Raw genomic sequence first — 12,828 nt, 5'->3', positions numbered from 1 at the left:
CTTAGAAGTTCAAAGGAAATTTATTGTTGGTACATGTATGTCATCATATACAACCCTGAGATTCATTTCTTTGCAGGAATACTCTATAAATCCATAATAGAATAATAACTATAGTAGGATAAATGAGAGACCGTACCAGTTTGTGTGTTCAGCCAGTGTGCATGCCCAAGTTGGTGCAGTCAGTCATTTCCTCAGTACCTGTAACAGTGATAAACTAACATCAAATTTTGTGTCTAGACCTTCTTTCCTTAAATGCTTAAAACGAATCACTTCAAAGCTTCTGTATTTTTGGTGAAAAATAACCAAGCTAATTTGGTTTCCATTATAGCCAAGTGTTTTGGGCTATTATTCTGGTGCGATTTTCTCAACCTGTCATGGGGCACGGAAGCAAGTACTGGACAAAGCTTAGTCTTGAACCAAGTTAAAGTAGTTCTTATTAGCTTGATTATCTTGTCCTATTGTTATATCTTTTATGAAATTTTAATGTTTCTTGCACAAGAGTACTCATGTCTGTTTACAATTCTCAGCATTTGTTAGCTGTGTGATTGGTTTTAGCACTTTCAGGTGCATTTCTGTCAAATATAATCTATAAATAGAACCCCCTTTGGAGAAGACGCGCCGAAAACATTTAAAATGTTAAGCTATTATCACAAAAAGATATTAAACTAAAATCTTAACCTTGTCTCCTGTACATTGGTGAGACCTGTTGTAGGTTGGGGGACCACTTCGTCGACCACGCATTGGCCAAAAGCGGGACTTTCCGGAGGCCAAACATTTTTAATCCACTTACCATTCCTGTTCCGACATGTTGATCCAAAGGCCACCTCTTGTGCCAAGATGAGGCCTCCCTTGGGGTGTAGAAGCAACATATTGTATTTCATCTGGGAATATCAATTTCTCCTCCTTATAAAACAAACTCCCCCCCCCCCCACTCTGACCTTTTACTTCTGCTCACCTGCCTATCACTTCCTGGTTGGTCCGCTGTTCCCCCCCCCCCCGCAACTTTTTATTCTGGCATCTTCCCCTTACCTTCTCAGTCCTGAATAAGGGCCTTGGCCCGAAATTTCAGCTGTTCAGTTCCATAGATACTGCCTGACCTGCTGAGTTCCTCCAGTATTTTGTGTGTGTTGCTTTAAACTGAAGATAACAGTCTAAAAATGTATCAGCGACACAGCTCCTTGATCTCATCAGTCCATTAGGAATGATATGAATGCTGATAGTGCATGTTTTACGTGTACTTCATTGAGTTTCTCCAAACTGCAGTATAAATCTTGAATATTTGTTTATTTTCCACTCTGTCATAACTTTGGTAGATAGATTGCAGAGCAATTTAAACCTTTGGATGATTTAGAATATTTGTTTAAATTGTTCCCCTGGTTATTTTGTTACCATTCTTTTGATTAGGTTTCTAATTATTGAAAAGTGCTTGCACTATATTTTGCTCCTCAGAGCTAATTACAGACTGTTTTAATAAAATCTTTCTAATCTGCTACTGTGTGCACTCAATAACACCAAAGGGAATGGTGACGATTGATAAAATTTAACGTTTTTCCCCTGATAGAATATAACTGTTTAGTTTTTTTGAGTCTGACTAGTTATTATTGAAGTTGTAACATCACGCTCAATATAATCATTTCCCTTGTATTGACAGATGTAACTCCAAGAGTTACTGTAAACGCAGTTGCAAATCAATCTGAAGGCTGAAATTTGAGCTTCTTACCAGAACTTTTAAATTTTCCTCACATTTCACTTTGTACTGATGAGGTTCTGTACTATATAAGATATTACGCTTCAGATAAACCCTTCAACCAATAGTATTGTGCAGTCTTAAGTGTGTGCGTGTATAGATATTGCTAGGGTGCCTAAGACTTTTGCACAGTACTGCACTTGTCAATGTGGAGCAGAGAGCACGTTTGTAAATCTGGCAGGGGCAAAGGATGTTGGGAATGGTGTAGACGGAGCACCGTGGGAGGGGTGTGGGACAGGTGGCAGGGAAGGAGTGCTGGGGTGGGGGTTGGCATGGGTGCAAATGTAGTTCGCCCACTTGTAAGCACTGGTGATGCTGTACCACTTTTCTCCATGGTCGCGTGAATAATGACTTGCATTTGTGCAATGGTTTACGTGTGCCTGGAAATGTTTTGGTGTAAAGAAGAAAGCAACATGGTCGATGCTTATGAAGATAAAAGCAGAGGAAAACAAGGCATGGTTACATAGAAATTTCCTCCGCTATTTGGAGGGCTGTGATATAAAAGGGAATTAAATAGGGAGCTTCGAGAGTATGGGTAAAAAAAGGTGTTGGAAGACAAGGAGAGGTGGAGACTTTGGTTCACGGACAATATGTGAACTAGTTTCATCCAAAACACACTTATATAAGGCATCCGTTAGTCTTGTGAGACCATGGATCTGCGCCTGGAAAGTCTTCACTCTCCAGGGCGCAGGCCTGGGCAAGGTTGAATGGAAGACCAGCAGTTGCCCATGCTGCACGTCTCCCCTCTCCACGACACTAATGTTGTCCAAGGGAAGGGCATTAGGACCCATACAGCTTGGCACCGGTGTTGTTGCAGAGCAATGTGTGATTAAATGCCTTTCTCAAGGACACAACACGTTCCCTCGGCTGGGGCTCGAACTCACGACCTTCAGGTAGCTAGTCCAATGCCTTAACCACTTGGCCACGTGCCCACACTAACACACTTAAACACAATTAAAATGATGATTTTAACTTAATGCTCTTTATGGGTTCTACTAATCCCATTTACCAGCACGTGACCCATAGATTAGTGTGCTTTTAATTATTCGCATGCTCCTCCAGGTTCCAAATGTCAGGACAGTACTTACCTCCACCAACTTCTCTGCAGTGCATTCAAATTGCAACCACCCTCGAGGTCAGGGGTTCCCAACCATGGACCAATGCCCTTAAGCAAAAGGTCCATGGACCCCAGGTTGGGAACCCTTTCTCTAGGTGAGAACGGAATTCTTCCTCAGATCCCTTCCAGTCTCTTACTGCATACCTTGAACCCCTGCCCTCCGGTTTTGGGCACCTCCGCCCTCCGGTTTTGGGCACCTCCGCCCTCTGGTTTTGAGCACCTCTGCCCTCCGGTTTTGGGCAGCTGTGCCCTCCGGTTTTGGGCAGCTGTGCCCTCCGGTTTTGGGCACCTCCGCCCTCCGGTTTTGGGCACCTCCGCCCTCCAGTTTTGGGCACCTCTGCCCTCTGGTTTTGGGCACCTCCGCCTTGAGACAAGTTTCAAGGCCAAGTTACCACCTTAGCCTCCTCTGCTCCAAGAGAAATAAAACCAGCTCATTCAGTCCCTCCCCATAAGTGAAACATTCCATTCCAGGTAACATCCTGTTGAATCTCTTCCACACTCCTTCCTATTCAATTGTGCCTTATCTACAATCTGGTGACCAAACTACATGTGATATTCCAACTGTGGCCTAACCAATGTTTAGTCAAGATCTTCATGCTGCAACTAATGAAGGCAAGCGTCCCATAATGCTGTCTTTGCTGCCCTATCTATCTGAGCTGGCACTTTCAGGGTGTTGGACTTGTGTACCAAGGTCACTTTTTCCCTCCGTACTCCCTTGTGCCCTCCATCCCTGTCCTACCCTCATTAGAACCCTCAAAAAGCATCACCTCACACCTAACAGGATTAAATTCCACCTGCCCAATTTACTAGCCAAACAATATCACTCTGTAGCCTTAATCTATCCTCCTTGCTGTCAGTAGTAGTACTGTATCACAGATTTTTGTATCATCTACAAACCTACTAATCATACTTCATAGTTATTTTAGTTATTACAAACAAAGGTCCCAACAGTGATACCTGCAGTATAGGCTTCCAATTACAGATACAACCTTCCAAATTCATCTTCTGTTTCTCATTACAAAGCCGGTTTTGGATTGTCTATGCCAACTTGCCTTGGATCCCTTGAATTCCAAGCTTTTTAATGAGTCTTCATATGAGACTTTACAAAGGCCTCACTGAAGGCCATTTTAACCACATAGTGTCATAAAATGCTACAGCACAGCAACACGATCTTCGGCCCATCTAGTCAATGCCAAAACATTGACTTTCCTAGCCCACTGACCTGCACCTGGTCCTTGGCCCTCCATACCCGTCCCATCCATGTACCTATCCACATTTCCCTTTAATGTTGAAATTGACCTCACGTCCACCACTTCCATTCCACAATCTCACCACCTTCTGAGTAAGAAGTTCTCTCTCATGTTCCCCTTCAACATTTAAGTTTTCACCCTTAAACCATGATCTCTGGTGTAGTCCAGCCCAACCTCAGTGGAAAAAGCCTGCTTGCACTTAGCCTATCTATACCCCTCATAATTTTGTATATCACAATCAAACCTCCTCTCGATCTTCTGCGTTCTAGGGAATAAAGTCATAACCTATTCAACCTTTCCCTATAACTCAGGTCCTCAGGTCCCAGCAAAATCCTTACAAATTTTCCCTGCACTCATCAATCTTACTTGCATCGTTCCAGAAGGTAGGTGACCCAAACTGGACACAATACTCCAAATTAGGCCTCACCGATGTTTTATACAATTTCATCATAACATTTCAACTCCTGGAGTCAGTACATTGATTTATGAAAGCCAATGTGCCAGAAGGTCTCTTTATGACCCTAACTACCTGTGACACAACTTTCAGCGAGTTATGGATCTATATTCTCAGATTCTTCTGTTCTACTGCACTCCTCAGTGCCTGACCGCTCACTGTGTGAAACGTTCCCTGGTTGGTCCTCCCAAAAGGCAACACCTCGCACACTTGTCTGCATTAAATTCCATCTGCCATTTTTTCATCCTATTTTTTCAGCTGGTCCAGATCCCACTGTAAGCTTTGATAGTCTTCCTTGCTATCCATTACACCCCCAGTTTTGGTGTCATCTGCAAACTTGCTGATGGAGTTTACCTTATTATCATCCAGATCATTGATATAGATGAGAAACTACAACAGACCCAGCATTATTCCCTGCGACACACCACTAGTCACAGGCCTCCAGTCCGAGGTGCAAAAATCTACAACCACTCTCCTGCTTCTTCCTCGAAGCCAATTTACCACCTCATCTTGAATGCCAAGTGACTTGATCTTCTTGACCAATCTCCCACGTGGAACATTGTCAAAGGCATTGCTAAAGTCCATGTAGACAACATCCACTTCCTTGCCTTCATCAACTTTCCTGGTAACTTCCTCAAAAAAACTCTGTAAGAGTGGTTATACACGACCTACCATGCACAAAGCCATGTTGACTATCCCGAATCAGTCCCTGTCTATCCGAATACTTATGTACCCAGTCCCTTAGAATACCTTCCAATAACTTTCCCACTATTGATGTCGGGCTCACCAGACTATAATTGCCGTACTTATTCTTAGAGCCTTTCTTAAACAACAGAACAACATTGGTTGACATCCAATCCTCTGGGACCTCTCCTGTCACTAAGGATGTTTTAAATATCTCTTCTCGGGCCCTTGCAATTTCTGCACTTGGGGATTTATCCACCCTAATTTGGCTCAAGACAGCAAACACTATCTCCTCTGTAATCTGTATTGGGTCCATGATATTGCTACTGGTTGCCTACTTCTATAAACTATCTGTTCATCTCCTGAGTAAGTATAAATGCAAAAAGTCCATTTAAGATATCCCCCGTCTCTTCCGGCTCCATACATAGATTACCACACTGATCTTCCGGACGACTATTTCATCACTCTTGATCTTAATATATTTGTAGAAGCCCTTTGGATTGTCTTTCACCTTGTCTGCTAAAGCAACCTCAAGCCTTCTTTTAGCCCTCCTGATTTCTTTCTAAGTGTTCCCTTGCATTTCTTATACTTCAAAAGTTCAAAGGTCAAAGTAAAATGTATTATCGGAGTACATACCTGTCACCACATACAACCCTGAGATTGTTTTTCTGTGGGCATACTTAGCAAATCTGCTAACAGTAACTGTAATAGGATCTGTAAATTGTAAACATCAGATCTGTAAACTGTAAAACTGTTTTAAGAGCAATAAATAACAAGCATGAAATAACAAGATAAAAAGAGTCCTTAAATGAGAGTAGTTATCCCCTTTTATTTAAGAGCCTGATGGTTGAGGGATAGTAACTGTTCTTGAACGCATTGATGCGAGTCCTGTGGCTCTTGTACCTCTTCCTGATGGCAGCAGCAAGGAAAGATCATGGCCTGGGTGGTGAGAGTCTTTGACGATAGATGCTGCTTTTCTATGGCAGTGTTTCATCTAGATGTGCTCAATGGTTGGGAAGGTTTTACCCGTGACGTACTGGGCTGAATCCACTTCCTTTCGTAGGGATTTTCTGCTCAAAAGCATTGGCGTTCCCATACCAGGCCATAATGCAACCTGTCAATACACTTTCCACCACATATCTGTAGAAGTTTGCCAAGATACCTCACTTGTTCCTACCTGTCCATAACCTGCTTTGCACCTCCTTTTTCATAACCTGGACTTCAATATAAATTAAAAACCCAGGTTTCCTAAACCTGTTATCCTTGCCTTTTATTTTGACAGGAACATACAAATTCTGTACTCTTAAATTTCACTTTTGCCAAGTACGCCTTTGCCCGAAAACAGCTTGTTCCAATCCACACTTGCCAGATACCATCAAAATTGCCCATTCTCCACTTTAGAATCTCAACCCATGGACCAGACCTATCTTTTTGCATAATTGCCTCAAAACTAATGGCATTATGATCACTAGATGCAAAGTAATACCCTGTTTCTGACACCTGCCCTGCCTCATTCCCCAATAAGAGATCTAGTATCACACTCTGTCTAATTGGGACTTCTATGTATGGATTAAGAAAATTTTCCTGAACACATTTCACAACCTCTTTCCCATCGAGCCCTTTTACAATATGGGAGTCCCAGTTAATATGTGGAAAGTTAAAATCACCTACTATAACAACCTTAAGTTTCTTGCAACAGTCTGTGATCTCCTTACAAGTTTGTTCTTTTAAGTTCTCAGAACTGTTGGGTGGTCTGTAATACAGCCCCACTACTGTGGTCTTACCATTCTTATATCTCAGTTCCAGCCATTACGCCTCACTAGTCGAGTTGTCCAGTCTGTCCTGACTGAGCACTGCTTTGACGTTTTCCCTGATTAGTAATGCCGTCCCTCCTTCTATAATCCCTCCTGCTCTATCACGTCTTAGACAACGGAACCCTGGAACATTGAGCTGCCAGTCCTGCCCCTCCTGCAACCAAGTCTCACTATTGGCTACAATGTCATAATTCCATGTGCTGATCCATGCCCTAAACTCATCAGCCTTTCCAACGATACTCCTTGCATTGGAATATACGCAACTCAGAACCTGAGTTGCACCATGCTCAACCTTTTGACACCTGACTTTGTATGTATGCTAAACAACATCTTTCTCCACAACCACTCCACTATCTGTTCTGAAGCTCTGGTTCTCATATCTCCCTGTAACTCTTAAGTTAAACCCCACCGTGCGGCATTGAACAACCATCCCGCTAGGATATTCATCTCCCTCCATTTCAGGTGCAAACTGTCCCTTCTGTAGAGATCCCACCTACCCTGGAAGAGAGCCCAATGATCCAAGGAACTGAAGCCCTCCCTCCTACACCAACTCCTTATTTACGTGCTAAACTGTATAATCTTTCTAGTTTTGGCTTCACTTGCACGTGGCACGGTAGCAATCCTGAGATCACAACCCTGGAGGTCCTGCCTTTTAACTTAGCACCTAATTCCCTGAACTTCCTTTGCTGAACCGTGTCACTTGTCCTACCCACGTCATTGGTACCTATTGGACCATGACAACTACTTGGCCATTCTCCCTCGTAATTAGATTAGGAGGACACTCAGTCCTCGTTTATTGTCATTTAGAAATGCATGCATTAAAAAATGATACAATGTTCCTCCAGAAAGATATCACAGAAACACAGGACAAACCAAGACTAAAACTGACAAAACCACATAATTATAACATATAGTTACAACAGTGCAAAGCAATACCGTAATTTGATAAAGAGCAGACCATGGGCACGGTAAAAAAAAAGTCTAAAGTCCCGGTAGCCCCATCATCTCACACAGACGGTAGAAGGGAGAAACTCTCCCTGCCATGAACTTCCAAGCGCCGCAAACTTGCCGATGCATTGGAAGCTCCCGACTGCAGCGGACTCTGAGTAATAAGACTGAAGACTGAATCTGAGATCTCCCTGACCCTGGCACCCAAGAGGCAACATACCATCGGGAAACCCATTCTCGTCCAAGAAACCTCCTATCTATTCCCCTAACCAATGAATACCCTATCACTATAGTTCGCCTCTCCTTCCCCCTTCCCCTCCCTTCTGGCTACCACTGTGCCTCCCTTCACCTAGGTCATCCCCTCCTAATAATATCCTATTGTTGAGGGAAATAGATCCAAGTGTAGTTTGCACTGGCTACCTATCCCCTTTCCCCTGCCTAACAGTTTTCCAGTTACCGGTGTCCTGCACACTACAGCTACCTCCCTGTGTGCCCTGTCTGTCAACCCCTCAGCCTCCTGAATGATCTGGAGTTCATCCATTTCCATCAATGCACTGCCTTTGTTGATATATTCAGTCAAGCCTTCAATAAAAAGGCTCAATTAAATTAATCATACAAGACCTATCGTCGTCAAATCTTAAAATGAAGATTAGAGTGATTTGTCACATGTACATCGAAACATTGAAACCTATGCCATCCCTCCCTCTAGCGTCAGCAATCAACTCAGTCCGAGCATGTGTTGGGGGAAGCCTGCAAGTGTCGCCATGCCAATATAGCATGCCTGCAACTCAGTAACCCTAACCCAACCATCTTTTTTGGAACGTCGAGGAAACCAGAGCACGCGGAGGAAACCTACGCCGTGATGGGGGAGAACATCCAGTCTCCTTACAGGCAGTGGCTGTTGGTGTAAAGCATTATGCTAACTGGTGCACTAGCGTGCTATCCTGAAATCAATGCTAACCCTGTCTGAATGTTTCCTGCCTTTCCAGGTTCGGTCCCACAGAATTTTTCCAAATATATCCCGAACACTGAATTTAGACTGACTAATCTTTGATTACAGGTGTCCCCCGCTTTTCGAACGTTCACTTTACGAAACCTCACTGTTACGAAAGACCTACATTAGATCCCTGTTACCAAAGACCTACATTAGTTCCCTGTTTTCGCTAACAGAAGGTGTTTTCACTGTTATGAAAAAAATCAGCGCGTGATAAGAGGCAGCGCGCGCCCCGAGCAGCCGGTCTCCCCCAGATTTGGAACTGCATTCTAGCCGGCATTGCTTAAACACGTGCCTGTGAGCAGCCGTTTGCAAGATGAGTTCTAAGGTATCGGAAAAACCTAAAAGAGCTCGTAAGGGTGTTACACTTACCGTAAAACTAGACATAATTAAGCGTTTCGATCGTGGTGAACGAAGTAAGGACAAAGTGAGTTTGGCTTGTGGAAGTTGACGAAGATGATGTTGCAGAGGTTTTGGCATCCCATGACCAAGAACTGATAGATGAAGAGGAAAGGATAACAATCGAAACCGAATGCAGTAGTGAACTGAATGTGAAGCAACTGCGTGAGATTTTCGCTGCAATGATAAAGTACGACTTTAATTTTGAAAGGGTATGTAGGTTTAGGGGATATTTGCAAGATGGTTTGAGTCCTTACAAAGAACTGTATGACAGAAAAATGCGAGAGGCTCGGCAGTCAAGCAAGCTTTCCACATCAGCCACAGCAGATGACGAACCTCGACCTTCGACTTCGAGGCGGGCAGTCATAGGAAAAGATGAGCTGCCTGCTCTAATGGAAACAGATGATGACGAGATGACACCCCAGTGTCCCACCACCCCAACCCCCAGGCTGCAGACCAATTCGCAGAAAATGCAGCGGTAGCCGGGAGGCACACAGCACATTTTTAAGAAAAAAGCCAAAATAAACATGCTAATTAATTAGGTGCTGCCCGACACCAATTGCAATGCCTCTGATCTGGGCCGACAATTACGTGCCGGGCGGCACCTAATTAATTAGCATGTTTATTTCGGCTTTTTCCTTAAAGATCTGCTGTGTGCCTCCTGGCTACCACTGCACCACTGCATGCTTCGCAGATCGATATCCGGTCGCTGCCCGGAGGGTGGGGGCCACTGCACCACCCAAACTCCAATGACTCAGTCTAACACACCATCATCAGTGTGCTCGGCAAGCTGTCTTCCCGATTCCCGTAAGTGATACTACACTGTACATACATTATTTCTACTTTATATAGGCTGAGTATTTTTACGTGTTATTTGGTATGATTTGGCAGCTTCATAGCTTAAAGGTTACTGGAGAGAGTGTTTTTGCCAACAGCACTTGCGTGAGATTTTCGCTATGGAGAACAGTTCAGTAATGATTGTGGAAAAGTATTTGTACTTTATATAGGCTGTGTATTTATCATATCATTCCTGCTTTTACTATATGTTACTGTTATTTTAGGTTTTATGTGTTATTTGGCATGATTTGGTAGGTTATTTTTGGGTTTGTGAACGCTCACAAAATTTTCCCATATAAATAAATGGTAATTGCTTCTTCACTTTACGACATTTCGGCTAACGAATCGTTTCATAGGAATGCTCTACCTTCGGATGGCGGGGGAAACCTGTATGTGACTTATCTCTGCTGTCAGTTATTTGAATACATTTACCTGGCACCTCACTTGTGGCCAACAAAGATTTAAAAAGTCACTGACAGGATCTTCTCAGGAAGGAGTACAGTTGACCTTTTGGGCTGAGACCCTGGTTGAATGTACTCTTTTCCATAGATGCTGTCGGGCCTGCTGAACCCTCCCGCGGTTTGAGGGTGTGGCTTGGATTTCCAGCATCTGCAGATTTTCTCTTGTTTGTGACAGAATCTCCTCCCTTTCCTCTCGTAGTATATGATACAACACTTTGGGCCCCAGCATTGATCACCTTAATGCCTGTTAAACATCTATAAGGGTTCCTTTTTAATGTTAAGTTGCTTCGAGTTCTGCAAGTACTTAATTTGACAAATATACAGTACTGTACAGAAGTCTTAGGCACATATGTAGCTAGGATGCCTAAGACTTTTGCACGGTACTGTATTCGTCAACGTGGAGCGGAGAGCGAATTTGTAAATCTGGCTGAAGCAAAGGATTTTGGGAATGGTGAGGGTGGAGTGCCGCGGGAGGGGTGTGGCACAGTTGGCAGAGAAGGAGTGTGAAGGACATTGGGGTAGTGGGGGGTGGCACGGTTGAAGACACACACAGCCCTGAGCATTGAGACACCAGGCAAGGCCATGTGATTCCAAACAATTGATTTATTGATCATTACAGAATGTCTCCCTGGAGCTTCCTGCCTCCTCCCCTCTCCCTTCCCCTTTTCCCAACTGTGATTCCCCTCTTCTTGTCCTCTTCCCACTCTCAGTCCAGAATAGAGACCCATATCAGAATCAGGTTTATCATCACTCACATACGTCATGACATTTTTAGGTTCTTTTGCAGCTGCAGTACAGTGCAAAACATAAAATTACTTTAGTACTGTGCACCCTAGCTACAGTATATATATGTGCCTGAGACTTTTAAACAGTACCATATGTCAAAGGTAAAGTTGGTCAGTCTTCTAGAACAAATGCTAAGTGTGCTGAACCATGGTTTACTTCACCTTGGATTAATTTGTCATATGTGAACAAAATTGAGGCTATATAGATAATAAAATAAGAATTAGATTAGATTATGAGGTCACTCAGTCCTCGTTTATTGTCATTTAGAAATGCATGCATGCATTTAGAAATGATACAATATTCCTCCACAGTGATATCACACAAAAAGAGGACAAAGCAAAGACAACACTGACAAAACCACATAATTATAACATATAGCTGCAGCAGTGCAAAACAACACCATGATTTGATAAAGAACAAACCATGGGCACGATAAAAAAAAGTCTCAAGTCCCGATCAACTCCTATAGTCCCCGATAGCAGGCGGCAAACAGGGAGAAACTCCCCTGCCATAAACCTCCAGGCACCGACAACTGGCAACTGCCAATGCATTGGAAGCGCCTGACCACAGCCGACTGAGCCCGTCCGAAAACTTCGGGCCTCCGACCAGCCCCTCGGATACAGCCTCCCAAGCACCTTCAACCTCGTCCCAGCCGCCAAAACAAGCAAAGCCGAGGACTCAGAGGCCTACTCCAATGGAGATTCTGGACCACACAGTAGCAGCGGCAGCGAAGCGGGCATTTCAGAAGTTTCTCCAGATGTTCCTCCGTACTCTCACGTCCGTCTCCATCGAATCAGAATTGTGCACGGTACCCTACTTAACAAATACAGATATCATTCCGGAGTGGCCGCGCGCGCTGCATCGCGCCGCCATCTTCTCCTTCTAAAAGATAGAAAAAAGTGGACAATATTATATCTTACAGTGCAATCTTTAATTAGCTAAATGTTAGTTAATAATTTTAACATTATCAAAGGTTAAAAGGAAACATGCATTCATTGTATCCATCTTCAAATGGTATCATCCTTTAATTATTGGTAGGATGTATTAGTTTAAGGCAAGTCAACTGATTTGTAATCTGCACACTGTTATGTTTGAAATATTTGTTTGAACATTGTAGTTATGGTAACAGTTCAATTCGAGTCTGAACTAAACACTGCTTATCATTTTCACAGATACTGATCCGGGATCTAGTCCTACATCTGATCCTGCAGATAAGACTTTTGCTGCTAAATTATCACCTACATTATCTGAAGATCAAGGTAAAATGTTTCTAACTTATCTTCAACTTCTTTTGAGTTCTTCACAAAGAACTGATTTTTTCCTTAAATTTCTGAGCA

The 12,828-nt window shown here is 43.3% G+C and overlaps 1 protein-coding gene across 6 annotated transcripts in view; it reads left to right on the top strand.

The window, feature by feature from the left end:
- Positions 1-12,828, top strand: part of cobll1b (cordon-bleu WH2 repeat protein-like 1b) — a 197,316-nt gene that overhangs the window by 159,938 nt on the left and 24,550 nt on the right. For all 6 annotated transcript variants that reach the window (XM_063052342.1, XM_063052341.1, XM_063052344.1 and 3 more), the window contains one exon: positions 12,664-12,750. In XM_063052342.1, the coding sequence (XP_062908412.1) occupies positions 12,664-12,750 (87 nt within the window). The remainder of the gene's footprint in view (positions 1-12,663; positions 12,751-12,828) is intronic.

This window comes from Mobula hypostoma, chromosome 6 (assembly GCF_963921235.1).
Source record: "Mobula hypostoma chromosome 6, sMobHyp1.1, whole genome shotgun sequence".
In the NCBI taxonomy this organism is placed as follows: Eukaryota; Metazoa; Chordata; class Chondrichthyes; order Myliobatiformes; family Myliobatidae; genus Mobula; species Mobula hypostoma.
This window is presented reverse-complemented; position numbering and strand designations above follow the sequence as displayed.